The following is a 15577-nucleotide window of genomic DNA, read 5'->3' as shown; positions in this document are numbered from 1 at the left end:
AGGATCTGGAATGCACCGCCTGAGAGTGTGGTGGAGTTTGCTTTTCAAAAGTCAATTTGATGAACACCTGAAGAGAAATGATTTGCTGTGCTACGGGGAAAGGACTGGAGATTGGGACTAGTTGAGTTGCAGCTGCAGAGAGCTGGTATGGACACACTGGGCCGAATAGCCTCCTTCTGTATGTAACCATTCTACGATTCTAATAAGTGCACCACCTTCACCCTGTACAATAAATTCCCACTGTCACAAATTCTCAACTTCCCACTCTGTTTATGATGCACTCAATTAACACTGTACTTGTCATAGCTTCAATTTCTTATGATCTTAACAGCACGAATCTGTATGACATTTAGTTTTTTAGTTTAGTTTAGAGATACAGCACTGAAATAGCCCCTTTGGGCCACCGAGTCTGTGCCGACCATCAACCACCCATTTATACTAATCCTGCACAAATTCCATATTTCTACTACATCCCCACCTGTCCCTATATTTCCCTACCACCTACCTATACTAGGAGCAATTGCTAATGCCCAATTTACCTACCAACCTGCAAGTCTTTGGCATGTGGGAGGAAACCCACGCAGACACAGGGAGAACTTGCAAACTCCACACGGGCAGTACCCAGAATTGAACCCGGGTCGTTGGCAACCACTGCGCCGCCCGAAATCTCTGTGAATCTCTCTGGCTGTTTGGTGCTGTGGTGTCCTGCACTGGAAGCCTTGACTCTTCACCTGGTCCACATTATTGACTGGGCCCGAGATGTTACCTGTCAATAGGTGTCCAACCTCCTGGGGTCACCACCTTTGACACTGCAGCGCTCTCACAGCATGCGCACCGGGCCTGCCGGGCACCGCGGGGAGCATGCGCACCGGGCCTGCCTGGCACCGCGGGGAGCATGCGCACCGGGCCTGCCGGGCAAGGCAGGGAGCATGCGCGCCGGGCCTGCCGGGCACCGCGGGGAGCATGCGCATTGGTTGGGGGCCGATGCTGGTTTGGGCCTCGGGATCGGGTATCGGCGGCCTGCGCCTGTTCGAGCGGATGTACAGGATGTCGGTGCTGAGCCCGCTGCAAATCAAAGAGGCGAACGCGCACCTGGCGGCTGTGCATCGCCGTGTGACGGAACTGGAGCGCCGGCTAGAGGCGGCCGAGCGGACAGTGCGGGAACAGGCCGAACGGTTGATGAGCAAAGACCGGGAACTGCAGGCCGCAGTCCGGGAGCTCACCTTGCGCAAGGATCGGTAAGCACGCACCCGCCTGCGGGACCGCGCCGCGGCCAGGGAGCTCGCACCAAGTGGAAGGGTCCACATAAGCGCGTAACCGAACAGTGGAGGGGACGCGCATCCGTGGCTGTGGCTCCGGGCGGGCCTGTCGCTGACCGGGGGTGGGGATCGGTCTGGGGGAATGCTGGGGGGCGTGGGAAAATGGGGGAGGGGACGGGAGGAGGGGGTGGGGTGGATGAAGGGAGGAGGAGGGGGAGGGGACGTAGGGCTTGAGAAGAGTCACGGATGTAGGTGGGAAGAGACTGGACAAGGGGAGAAAACGTAGAATCAAGATTGGAGGAAATAAGTTCGGTGGGGCATGAACAGGCTAAACGATGAGTCTACCAGGACAGTCCTGTGGGTTTTAGGAAGGAGATAGAAGCGGGCTGTGCGGAGTTGCACAGCTTTGAGGTTGGAAGCTGTTGAGATCTCCAGAGGAGATGAGGTCAGTGACAATCCTGGAGACAGTGGCTTGATGTTTCCCTTTAGTAAAACCATGTTGAATTGTTCTCATTCTGTGCTTTTCTCAGTGCATTAGGAACAGGCGTAGGCCATTCAGCCCATCAAGCCTGCCCCGCCATTCAGTCTGATCATGGCTGATCATCCATTTCAACGCCTTTTTCCCCACACTATCCTCATCCCTTTATGTCATTTGTATTTAGAAATCTGTCAATCTCTGCTTTAAACATACTCTGAGCTTCCACAGGCTTCTGGGGTAGAGAATTCCAAAGATTCACAACCCTCTGAGTAAAGAAATTTCTCTTCATCTCTGCCCTAAGTGGCTTCCCTGTTATTTTGAAATTGTGTCCCCTGGTTCTAGACTCCCCAACCAGGGGAAACATCTTGGCTGCATCTATGCATTGTTAAAACTTCCTTAAATAATAGATTCCAGCATTTTCCCAACGACTGATGTTGGGCTAACGGGCCTGTAGTTCCCTGTTTTCTCTCTCCCTCTTTTCTTGAAAAGCAGTGGAACATTTGCCAACTTCCAGTCTGATGGGACCATTCCTGAATCTAAGGAATTTTGGAAAATCATAGCCAGCGCATCCACTATCTGTGCAGCTATCTCTTTTAGAAACCTCGGGTGTAGGCCATCAGACCTTGGGGATTTGTTGAATTTTAGTCCCTTAAGCTTCTCCAGTATTTTTTCTCTGCTGATATGAATTTCCTTATTTTCCTGACTCTTTATCCCCTAGGTTATCGTCTATTTCTGGGATGAAAATTGTGTCTTCCACTGTGAAGACAGACACAAAATATTTGTTCAATGCCTCTGCCATTTCCTCATTCCCCATGATAATTTCTCCTGTCTCTGCTTCTAAGGGACCAATGTTTATTTTAACTACTCTTTTTTATATACCTTATAAAAGCTCTAATAATCTGTTTTTATATTACTGTCTAGTTTACTCTCATTCTAATTTTTCAATTTTTAGCAACTTTTTGGTGGCCCTTTGCTGGTTTCTAAAACACTCCCAATCCTTAGACTTGCTACTCTTTTTTCAACATTGTAAGCAGCATCTTTTAATCTAATGCTATCCTTAACTTTTTCTTTATTCGTTTGTGGGATGTGGGCATCTCTGGCAAAGCCAGCATTTATTGCCCATGCCCTTGAGAAGGTGATGAGCTACCTTCTTGAACCGCTGCAGTCCTTGGGATGTAGGCACACACCAACAGTGCTGTTAGGAAGGGAGTTCCAGGATTTTGACCCAGCAACAGTGAAGGAACAGCGATGTAGTTCCAAGTTAGGATGGTGTGTGGCTTGGAGGGGAACTTGCAGGTGGTGGTGGTCCTACGCTTCTGCTGCCCTTGTCCTTCCAGGTGGTAGAGGTCGCGGGTTTGGAAGGTTCTGTCAAAGGAGCCTTGGTGAGTTGCTGCAGTGCATCTTGTAGATGGTACATACTGCTGCCACTGTGCGTTGGAGGTGAAGGGAGTGAATGTTAAAGGTGGTGTAGAGCTTCTTGAGTGTTGTTGGAGCTGCACCCATCCGGGCAAATTGAGAATATTCCATCACATTCCTGACTTGTGCCTTGTAGATGATGGACAGGCTTTGGGCAGTTGGGAGGTGAGTTACTCGCCGCAGAATTCCCAGCGTCTGGCCTGTTCTTGTAGCCACGGTATTTATGTGGCAGGTCCAGTTCAGTTAATGTCAATGGTAATCCCCAGGATGTTGATAGTGGGGCCTTCAGCAATGGTAATGCCATTGATCATGAAGGGGAAATGGTTAGATTCTCTCTCGTTTGAGATAGTCATTGCCTGGCACTTGTGTGGGAGAATGTTACTTACCACTTAGCAGCCCAAGCCTGAATGTTGTCCAGGTTTTGCTGCATCTGGACATGGGCTGCTTCAGTATCTGAGGAGTCGCGAACGGTGTTGAACATTGTGCAATCATCAGCGAACATCCCCACTTCTCATCTTATGATGAAGCAGCTGAAGGTAGGTGGGCTTGGACACTACCCTGAGGAACTTCTGCAGCGATGTCCTGGGACTGAGATGATTGATCTCCAACAACCACAACCATCTTCCTCTGAATTAGATATGACTCCAACGAGCAGAGAGTTTTCCTTCTGATTCCCATTGACTCCAGTTTTGCTAGGGCTCTTTGATGCCTCACACTTCCCCTCTGGAGTTCAGCTCTTTTGTCCATGTTTGGGCCAATGCTGTAATGAGGTAAGGAGCTGAGTGGCCCTGGCGGAACCCAAACTGATCATCAGTGAGCAGTGTATTGCTGAGCAAGTGCCGCTTGATGGCACTGTCGACGACCCCTTCCATCACTTTGATCGAGAGTAGACTGATAGGGCGGTAATTGGCCGGGTTGGATTTGTCCTGCTTTTTGTGGGCAACTTCCTCAGTGAACCACGGATGGGTCTTCCTTGCTGCGTTTTTGTTGAACATTTTGAATTGTTTCTTTAAAGGTTTCCCGCTGTTCATTTGCTGCCATACTCTTTAGTCTTATCTTTTACCTCAGCCAGTTCTCCCCTCATACCTATGTAATTGGCATTGTTTAAGTTTTGGATTTTTGTTTGTGATTGGAGTATGTCGCTTTCAAACTTAACATGTTTTGCTATAACATTACTAATTAACCCTGCTTCATTTCACAATACTACCTGAGAAGGGGACGGGGAGTGGGAAACGGAGGAGGGGTAGCAGAATACTGACGAGGAGCAAATGGGGAATGAAGGAGGGGGCAGAATTGAGGGGACAGGGGAATGAGGAGGTTGGTGGGAAGAGGGAATGGAGGTGGTGATGGGTTATGGAGGAGGGGAATGGAGGCAGGGAAAGAAAATGGAGGGGTTGGGAAGAGGGGAATGGAAGAGGGGATGGGGGAAATGGAAGGAATAAGGGGATTGGCGGAGGTGTCAAAGGAGGAGGAATTGTGAAGGGGATGGGTTGGAATGGAGGAGAGAATGGGGCGCAGGGGGGAATGGAGGAGGCACTGGGCGTGTTGCTGGAACTTGAGCTGAAATGTCTTCATTGACCTTTCTGTTGCCCTTTTCTACAGGGAGATGGTGGATGTACAGGAGAAGCTGCAGGATTGTGAGGGGACAGTGCAGAGGCTGCAGACGGTGATGAAGGAGAAGGACAATGTGATCGCCCAACTCAGACACCGCAGCCAGCTGCTGGATAAAATCACCCGCAGCCGACCTCTCCTTGACAACCTCCTGTCCTACATGGCTGAAGCAGAGCGCTCACAGAGTGTCCACATCCCACACCTGGACTCGCATTCAGGCTTCCCTGACCAACATGCACATTCCCTCCTCTTGGACACCAACGGGTTAATGAACGCCAGCCCCAACGACCGCAATTTCTCTCTCAGTGAGGATGATACAGAGGAGCTGGGCCAGGATGATGCAATCTTTGGGACCACGGTTTAAACCTCTGGATCCAGAGGTCTGGCTCTCTCCAGCTGAGGGATGTTGGGAAGAGCCCACAAGTGCCTGTCGTTTCTGCAGAGCTGGGAATTGCCACACCGAAACCTGTGAATATCAAACCTTAGAGCAGTGGCATTAGTTAAAGGAAATGGGAACCAGAAGGAATAAACTGCTTGTGATATGATTGCTGGACTTAACGACACTTCATTCCAAAGATTGTGGGATTTTTCACTGTTTGACTTGGATCTGAGGGGTTATTTATTTGAATGTAAAAAAAACAGCCTTGAGAGAAGCAGACTGTGACAATGTTTCTCGATCTCTCTGTGCTTTAATGGACAACGATGTTGGGGTATTGCTGGGTTCAGGCAATTAAAAGCTTTAGTCCAAAAGCCTGGAAGATGTGGTCAGGAGGACCATCTGGTAGGTAGAGCACAAAAAAAGAAACTCCAGGCTCCTGCCTCCTCCCTTTCCAGGTTTCTCCCAACTTCTGGAGTTTATAGAGGGAATCATGTTACCAGGATGGTAAAAGTGGGGATTGTTCCCCAAGTTTTTTGACTTTAGCTAGGTCATTGAGTGTCTGAAAGGATGACTATCAGTTACAATATTGTGGTAGCCATTTTCACGTTTAGAGCCTATGCATTCACAGGATACACAGGCCTGTTACTGTTGGTGAAGGACAGTTAGTGGAGTTGCTATAGTACGTCGTTCTCTTGTTTCTGGGATCAGGGTTCAAATTCAGCCCAGATTGGATAAAGGGTTCTTCTGTCTGAGGGTATTGGGCTGCGCAGGGTGTTTAAATATTAGCCTTTCTGTCTGGTTGGAAAGGGAGAACATCCCCACTTACAGAGCTGCCTGAACTGTTACTGTTTGTTACAGCTTTTATGTGACCAGAGATTCTGTTTATTCACCATGCAAAACTACCTAACCTGACAGTGTTTCAGCAAGATATCTGCATCAGTGTGCAAGCCAAGGCCTGGGAATGTGGAGATTGGGAACTTCACTCTGTGACAATGCAGTGTGTTGAGCCAAGCATGTTTTCAGGGTTCTGTAACTCACTGTGTCTGACTTCTGCTGCCTCTGACCTGATACTGCCCACAACAGCACTGACTGCAAGGTTCAGTGGAATCAATCCCTGACCAAGCATGTGTTAGATTCCATCATCTGCTGTCTTCAAGAATTTAGGCTTCTGTTTTTTTCCCCCACAGGTAACAGGGTGCTCATGATGCTGGGATATTGGCTGGGGATTTGTACCCTGCTCCTGTTCTGCTGCTGTCACTTTGCTGGAAGAATGGCTGAAGCCGGTGTTTCCAACTGTAAACAGGACTTCTAGCAAGGTTATGGCAAGCAGAGGAAGAGTTTCCTGGCCATTGAGTTAAGAACAGTCACTTGGCTTTACTTTAATGATCTAACCTAGTCAGTGAAAATCAGGAAAGCTGCAAACATTAAAAAAAAAAATGACAGAAAGGAAAAGACCCACGGGCCCATCCAGCCTGCCCCATACAGTTGTGATGCCTTGTGCATCCCATTATTACAGGGAGAAGACTGTTCTAGAGAAAGTTCCTGCAATAGTTGTACCCTGCTTTAAACTCAACAATAACCCAGAGTAACGTCCAGCATTATCACAGAATTGTTACAGCACAGAAGGAGACCATTCAGCCCCTCGTGTCTGCGGTGGCTCTATAAAAGAGCAATGACTGGCCAATTGTTTTTCTGTCAGTATTTTTTGTCTTATATTCCTTTGAATCTCAGTGTCCATCACACTCTAACTGGCCACTACAGGCTCTTGCACAGCACACAGCTGGAGACTGACCCCTGGGAGTATGGCAGTGGACAGTGAGGGAGTGAGCCTGTCCTGGGAGTATGGCAGTGGACAGTGAGGGAGTGAGCCTGTCTTGGGAGTATGGCAGTGGACAGTGAGGGAGTGAGTCTGTCCTGGGAGTATGGCAGTGGACAGTGAGCGAGTGAGCCTGTCTTGGGAGTATGGCAGTGGACAGTGAGCGAGTGAGCCTGTCCTGGGAGTATGGCAGTGGACAGTGAGGGAGTGAGCCTGTCCTGGGAGTATGGCAGTGGACAGTGAGGGAGTGAGCCTGTCTTGGGAGTATGGCAGTGGACAGTGAGGGAGTGAGCCTGTCCTGGGAGTATGGCAGTGGACAGTGAGGGAGTGAGCCTGTCTTGGGAGTATGGCAGTGGACAGTGAGGGAGTGAGCCTGTCCTGGGAGTATGGCAGTGGACAGTGAGGGAGTGAGCCTGTCCTGGGAGTATGGCAGTGGACAGTGAGGGAGTGAGCCTGTCTTGGGAGTATGGCAGTGGACAGTGAGGGAGTGAGCCTGTCTTGGGAGTATGGCAGTGGACAGTGAGGGAGTGAGCCTGTCTTGGGAGTATGGCAGTGGACAGTGAGGGAGTGAGCCTGTCTTGGGAGTATGGCAGTGGACAGTGAGGGAGTGAGCCTGTCTTGGGAGTATGGCAGTGGACAGTGAGGGAGTGAGCCTGTCTTGGGAGTATGGCAGTGGACAGTGAGGGAGTGAGCCTGTCTTGGGAGTATGGCAGTGGACAGTGAGGGAGTGAGCCTGTCCTGGGAGTATGGCAGTGGACAGTGAGGGAGTGAGCCTGTCTTGGGAGTATGGGAGTGAGCCTGTCCTGGGAGTATGGCAGTGGACAGTGAGGGAGTGAGCCTGTCCTGGGAGTATGGCAGTGGACAGTGAGGGGGTGAGCCTGTCCTGATGGTAGAATAGACAGCAATAGTTTACCAATGTTGTGAAACATTTTGTTATATTTATTACTCACCCAATGCCTATAACAGATTATCTGGTCATCACATCGCTGTATGTGGGATCTTGCTGTGACGCAAATTGGCTGCCATGTTTCCTACGTTACAACAGTGACTACTTTTCAGAAAGTATTTCATTGACTGTAAAATGCTTTGGGATGTCATGAGGTGAAAGGTGCTATATAAATGCAAGTTCTTCTTTTTAGTGCTGAACTCAGCTGGTCACCAGGAGGCCCTCAGTGGTAACCTGGTCACGCTACTCCTCCTACGTTGGATTGAACCCTGACCTCCACATGGATGCTTGGTTCAGGGACGTAGTGCATTGGGGAGAGAAGCCCACCTCCTCCACTCTGTGGCATTGTTACAATGGGATGCACTAGATGCCATTTGGCCACTGAATAAATATAAATATAATTTCTCCCCTAGCAAGTAATGCACTTTATTCCATTTGGATTGCACAGCAGTGATCTGAAGTCTGGCTGGACATGCAATCTTCCTCCTTATCAGGCCTTCAGTGACTTGTATATTAGTTATGTAGTAGATGTGAAATTGTGAATCATTGGTGCAGTTTTGGGGAGTTAGATTGTCAGTGGTTACACAGCTATGCAACTGATTAGCAGAGAGCACACACATTTCATTGGATCCAGTGTCCTGCATAGTCCTTAACTGGTTTGTGAGGGGACTGAAGAGGTCCTCATCTGTTCTAGCTGTGACCTCATCTGTCTGCACCAATACTTCAACTGTGAACAGAAATATCAAACTAGTACAACTGTATCTTAAAGGGAAATGAACAAGTAAATAACAACCTCATTACAACAAGGAACGTGCTATGTGTGCAACATACAGTGTCTGAGCCCTGGCACTCGTCACAGAAACTCAGACCTACTTTATAGTTGGATTTTTGTTGCATTATCCAGTTTGAACAGTTGCTGGCTCATTGACTCATAACTCCAAAATCACAACAGCAGGATTGGTTCGTATCAGCACCTGCAGATATCTGGGAAAAAAATGTAAGTGGCAACATGTGGGCCAGACCCCACCCACCCTCCAATGTAGTACATGGCAACTAATTTCTGGTAAAATACTGCACGCTATTACCTGATGGGGTCACCGTGAAGCTAGCATCAGGCACAGACTGTTGGTGTGTCCCAGCTATCACTGTTGCAATGTGCTGGGGGCAGGGAGGACCTCTGTCTATTCTCTAGGTTCAATGACCAGTCACTCTTTGCTCTTGTGCTCTGCGGACCCCAACGATAAACTTGTAATCACTTCCTGGTCTGTATATAAATTATTCCTTAAAGAAAATCCATTATTGTCTAATGCCTCCTAGAGCTAAGTTATTGGCTATTGAGTCACCCTTACATAACCATAACCATTATTCTGTGTAATCACATTCTGGTGTCCATTATTCTCCATGTAATAGCTCTCTGATGTCCATTACTCTGTGTGTAATTACTCTGTTATCCAATATTCTCTGTGTGAAATCACTCTGTGTCCATTATTCTGTGTGTAATTTCTCTCTGATGTCCATTATTCTGTGTGTTATCTTCTGGATGACAGTTATTTTCTAACATCCATGGGAATCCACTGTTCAGTTGTCACTCTGTATATCAATCTCAATATAATCATTCTAGGTAAACTAATATTCACATAATCACTCCTAAACTATTATTTTCCACATAATCAAAATCTAGGTTATAATTTTCCATATAATCCTCGAGAACCATATCTATGTAATGTTGGAATTTCATTATTATGTGAATCTTCTGTAACCCATTTTAGCAATTTGCTTCTCTAGTTTTCTTAGTAGTTTAAAGATGTTACAAAAAACATGGATGGAAGTTACAAGGCAGTTTGACCTTGACCTTCAAGTTCAAGCGACAGTGAGTTTTCAAAGTAAATCTTGAGCCGATTTGGCAAGTTCTCTGAACCCAGAGGTTGGGCTAGAGATTGATCCCATGTCTGGGAACTTTGTTACAATGCATCATTGCCCTTTTTTCTTTCAGTATTCATGTTACTGATTTAGCTTTGTAGCTGCGCTGCATATTACCTGACTGTAGCAATGCATTAAATCACTTGCGAGTTAGGTAGGAAACCATTCTGAAGTGCATACTGAAAATGAGAGCACTTGGTTTTGAGGTGAAGGCACTCCTGAGGTTGCTTCTTGTTTGCAAGGATGTGCCCAGTACAATAACCATAGGATAGGCTGGGAAACATTTTTTCGTGGCTGTATAAGCTTGTTCATGTTCCCTTAAAATGTGTTTTGTTTAGAGGGATTTGGGACTGTGGTGTGATGTTCCTTGTCTGAAGGTTTCTGGGTGAATGTACCACAACTCGCTCAGGGCTAATGTTTCAGATATTTGCAGTTTTTGATCATTGTTTGTAGACACAAATCTGATAAATTGGTGCCTTTTATAAAACTGTGCAATAACTTTATAAGTAGTTTGTGTGAGTTCTTGCATAAGTCTATGTTTAATCCGTGTCTTACAATCTGGAAGGGTTTTACCTGCTAGCTCAGGCAATGAGTTGTGGATGGCTAGTCACAGTTGGAACATCAGAGCCTGACCCTGACCCTGCCTCCACCTGACCCCCAGTGCATAGCGATCAACAGTGAGATTTCTCAAAGGGAACAAAAGTCCTATGAATGTTCAGTCTTCTAATTGAATTCATACCTGCATCTAGGACAAACTCCCCAAATGGAATGAGGAAAATGGAAGCTAAAGGCAGCCATGTATTCTCCCCAGCGTGGTAACATGTGCCTACCAGTTGTCATTCCCAGAGAGTGAGAAACTGGAGAAACTATCTTCTGTAACATCGGGAGGTAATAACAGCATCGGCAATGTTATGGAATCATACAGCATGGCAGGAAGCCATTCGGCCCATTGTGCCTGTGTCATCTCTTTGAAAAGCTATTAGTCCCAGAACGCACCCCTCCCCCCCCCCCCCCAACCCCCGGCCAATATTTCCCAATAGCCCTGAAATTTTCCCTTTTCAATTATATATCCCAATTCCCCTTTGATAGTTACTATTGAGTCTGCTTGCACCGCCCTTTCAAGCAGTGCATTCCAGATTATAACAGTTTTTTTAATGTCACCTCTGGTTCTTTTGCCAATTATCTTAAATCTGTCTCTTCTGGTTACCAACCCTTCTGCCACTGGCAACAGTTGCTGCCTATCTACTCTTTATCAAAACTCCTCAAAACGTTGAACACCTCTACTGAATCTCCCCTTAACCTCTTCTGTAAGGAGAACAGACCCAGCTTCTCCATTCTCTCCATGTAACTGAAGGCCTGCATTCCTGGTATCATTCTAGTAAATCTCCCCTGCACCCTCTCCAAGACCTTGATCTCCTTATTTATAAACCTTCAAAGTAGAAATGATTTCAAGCCTCCCCGGTAGGCCAATGGGTAGAGACGGAGCCTGGTGTTGACTTTGAATCAGAAAGTTGTAGGTTCAACTCTCTCTCCAGCACTTGAGCTCGTAGTCTAAGCTGACACTTCAGAGCATTATTAGGGCAGTATTTTTATATCAGGAATGAGATGTTCCTGGTGCTTCAAGTGGATGTTGGCCACCCCATGGCTCTAAATATTCTGGCCAATATTCCTCCAGCATTGCCACTAAGCTGGTTCATTGAACATTCACTACTATTTTTGAGATTGAGACAAAGTCGGGTCAGTCACTCGTGTCTATCAGGCTCAGTGGGTGTCTCTCCCTTAAGTGACCTAGTAACCTTTTCATCCAATGACAATCGATTTCCTCTGCCCTGTGTCTGCTTATGGGGCAGCGGAAACTCCCGTGTGTTCTTCAGCATGTGTGTTCCTTTAATCTCTCTGAAGGTGGATCAAGTTAAATCAGTTCAATTTCAGTTTGTGTACTGATGCAAAAATAAGGAACATGCATATGCCACCTCACTGCAAAGGCCCGTTACTTCTCCCTCGTAGGCTGCTGTTGACGCTGCCTGACTTTACCGTGCCTATATCCTGATATTTTTAAAGAGCCACTCCTATGTCCTATAAAGCTCAAAGAGTCAATACCAAGCTAGGAGCATAGGGACAGGAGGAGGCCATTCAGCCCCTCAGGCCTATTCTGACATTCAATTAGATCATGGCTGATCTATATCGCAACCCCATTTGCCCACCTTTGCTCCATATCCTTGATGTCCTTACCCAACAAAAATCTATCAGTCTCAGTTTTGTAAACTCCTACTGTCTTCCAGCATCCACAGCCTTTCAGGGAGGGAATTCCAGACTTCCACTGCCCTTTGTGAAAAAGTGCTTCTTGATTTCACTCTTAAATAGCCTAGCTCTAATTTACATATAATGTCCTCATGTTCTGGATTTTCCCGTCAGAGGAAATTTTTTCTCTGTATCTACTTGATTGATTTTTTTCACTGAGGGCAGTGTAGTTCCTGTATATATGGACTTTCAAAAGGTGTTTCATAAAGTTCCACGCAATCGCTTGTTAGCAAAATTGAAGCCCATGGGATAAAAGGTGCAACTGCAGCATGGATACAAAATAGGCTAAGGGATAGAAAACAGGGAGTAAACTATTTGTTATAGAAAACAGAGTTGTGTTTTGGCCACAGCTGGTGTACTGGGTCCACTTCTAGGCACCATACTTTAGGAAGGATGTGAAGGCTTTGGAGAGGGTAGAGAAGAGATGTACCAAAATGGTTCCAGGGATGAGGGATTATAGTTACACGGTTAGAGTGGAGAAGCTGGGGTTGTTCTCCTTAGGGAAGAGAACGCTAAGCAGAGTTTTAATAGATGTGGTTAAAATCATGAACAGTTTAGATAGAGTAAATAAAGAGAAACTTTCCAATGGATGAAGGGTTGGTAACCCGAGGGCACAGATTTAAGCTGATTAAGCGGCGCAGTGGTTAGCACCGCAGCCTCACAGCTCTAGCGACCCGGGTTCAATTCTGGGTATTGCCTGTGTGGAGTTTGCAAGTTCTCCCTGTGTCTGCGTGGGTTTTCACCGGGTGCTCCGGTTTCCTCCCACCACCAAAGACTTGCAGTTGATAGGTAAATTGGCCATTATAAATTGTCCTGAGTAGAGGTAGGTGGTAGGGGAATATAGGGACAGGTGGGGATGTGGTAGAAATATGGGATTAGTGTAGGATTAGTATAAATGGGTGGTTGATGGTCGGCACAGACCCGGTGGGCCGAAGGGCCTGTTTAGGTGCTGTATTTCTAAATAAAAAAATATCAAAAGAACCTGGACCAATCAACAAATTAATTATGTACCATGTAACTAAAAGGCTGGTGGTAAGTGAAGTAGATAGACCTTGGTTGCCTTTTATCCAGCAATTCCCATGTTCCTATGTTAGTAACACCAAGTGATTAAATTATGAGAAGATACTGCATCAACTTGTATTGATTCTCCGTGAAATTAGGTGAGATGGATTTAAATTGAGGTGCTTAAAATGATTTGATCAGGTATCATAGAATGGTAGAACACAGCAGAAGCCATTCGGCCCATTGAGTCTGTCCTGGCTCTTTTGAAGAGCAATCCAGTTAGTTCCACTCCCCTGTTTTTTCCCCATAGTCCTGCAATTTTTTTCTCCATCAATTATTTATCCAATTCCCTTTTGAAAGTTACTACTGAATCTGTATCCACCACCCCTATCAGGCAGTTCACTTCAAATCTTAGCCACTCATTGCATAAAAAAGTCTTGCCTCATGTTGGTTCAGGTTCTTTTGATATTTTTTTATTTAGAAATACAGCACCGAAACAGGCCCTTCGGCCCACTGGGTCTGTGCCGACCATCAACCACCCATTTATACTAATCCTACACTAATCCCATATTTCTACAACATCCCCACCTGTCCCTATATTCCCCTACCACCTACCTCTACTCGGGGCAATTTATAATGGCCAATTTACCTATCAACTGCAAGTCTTTGGTGGTGGGAGGAAACCGGAGCACCCGGCGAAAACCCACGCAGACACAGGGAGAACTTGCAAACTCCACACAGGCAATACCCAGAATTGAACCTGGGTCGCTGTAGCTGTGAGGCTGCGGTGCTAACCGCTGTGAGGCTGCGGTGCTAACCACTGCGCCGCTTAATCAGCTTAAATCTGTGCCCTCGGGTTACCAACCCTTCATCCATTGGAAAGTTTCTCTTTATTTACTGTAGATCAGTGATGGGTGAACAGGACTTCACCCACAATGGTGCAAGTTAGGATTAAGGGCAGCAGAGCTCTGGATGTACTCAAGTTTATGGAGGGTGAAAGAGTGTGTTGGAATGATCAATCTTTGAAGTAGAAAATGCATGGATGAGCCTTTCAGCAACAGATGAGCTGAGGCAGGGAGGGGATGGGCAATTTTATTAACTTGGTGATGGAGAGGATATGGAGTCAGAAAGCTCAGCCCAGGGATGATAGGTTGGAAGGAGATGGAAACTATTCTACAGCACTACAGAGTTCTGTTAGACTACATACGGAGTATTACATTAAGTTCTGGGCACTGCACTCTGGAATAATATATTGGTCTTGGAGGGGGTGCAGCACAGATTCACCAGAACAAAACCAGGGCAACAATGGGGAATAATCTTAAAATTAGAGGTAGGGCATTCAGGGGTAATGTCAGTAAGCACTTCTTCACACAAAGGGTATTAAAATCTGGAGCGCTCTCCTGAATAAGCTGTTGAATCTGGGAATTAATTAAACATTTATAAACTAGGATTGATCGATTTTTGTTAGGCCAAGGGTTTTAAGGATTACATAACCAAGGCGGAAAGATGGAGTTAAGATACAAATGAGCCATGATCTAATTGAATTGTGGAACAGATTCAAGGGGCTGAATAATCTCTTCCTGTTCTGATGACCATGCAAGAAAATCAGCCAAGGAAACGGAGAGAGCATTCATCAGTGATTAGTAAAATGACTGCTGAGCAAAAGCAGTGAGCAGACTTTGCTGGCAGGAAAAGCCAACTGCTCCCAGTATTCATACAGGCACTACGGCACGGAAGGAGGCCATTCGGCCCATCGTGTCAATGCTGGCTCTCTGGTAGAGCAATCCAATCAGTCCCATTCCCAGGCAGTCTCCCATCCAAGTACTAACCAGGCCTGACTGTCAAGATCAGATGAGATTGGATTTATTCAACATTAAACATTTTACAACATCTGATCATTCCTTTGTACCAATTGTTCCATTACTAGATTTCAGCGACAGAATTTAAAGTCATCACTAAAGACATCAACAATATTATTATTATCCTGTTATACTGTACAGTCTTTACCATTTATTAGCTTCTGAAATTAAAGTTCAATATTTTGCCTATTTGAACCTGTTGAAAGACAAAATCTGGTCAAAAATGCCATCCTTATAGATTAGTGTGGCTGCAGGCAATTGCTGACTAACCTCTTCAGGGCTAGCAGTCCTGTCGCTCATTCTGTTTGGAAACTTGTATTTCTTTTTTTCTATCTTGTGCTCAGCCTTCCCCACACACTAACGACAAGCCCTGTTCACATCTCTCCACCATTGCCCTGCAGTCTCCAGGAATTAAATATTCATCATCTCCACACTTCTGCCAGAAACATCCAGATACTATTTACTGGAGGAAGGCAGGAGGAGCAGGCCTGACCAATGGAGGGTCCAATGAGGCAACAAATAGGGGCTTGGATGGTGTTCTAGACTTAAGAAATAAATAGCTTGGATTTATACATTGCTTTAAATGATCT

The 15577-nt window shown here is 46.3% G+C and overlaps 2 protein-coding genes across 2 annotated transcripts in view; both read left to right on the top strand.

The window, feature by feature from the left end:
* Positions 1–952: 952 nt before the first annotated feature.
* LOC137351819 (vimentin-type intermediate filament-associated coiled-coil protein-like) lies at positions 953–10331 on the top strand. Its single transcript, XM_068016683.1, has 2 exons — positions 953–1238; positions 4756–10331. Exons 1-2 carry the CDS (start codon positions 964–966, stop codon positions 5126–5128), a joined length of 648 nt encoding a protein of 215 aa, XP_067872784.1. The 5' UTR covers positions 953–963; the 3' UTR covers positions 5129–10331.
* The window catches only part of wdr55 (WD repeat domain 55), a 92148-nt gene continuing 83204 nt past the window's right edge, over positions 6634–15577 (top strand). The window contains exon 1 of the mRNA XM_068015928.1: positions 6634–6728. Coding sequence (XP_067872029.1) covers positions 6634–6728 — 95 coding nt within the window. The remainder of the gene's footprint in view (positions 6729–15577) is intronic.

This window comes from Heterodontus francisci, chromosome 36 (assembly GCF_036365525.1).
Source record: "Heterodontus francisci isolate sHetFra1 chromosome 36, sHetFra1.hap1, whole genome shotgun sequence".
Classification (NCBI taxonomy): Eukaryota; Metazoa; Chordata; class Chondrichthyes; order Heterodontiformes; family Heterodontidae; genus Heterodontus; species Heterodontus francisci.
Note: the sequence above shows the minus strand (reverse complement) of the source record. Positions and strands in the feature narration are given on the sequence as shown.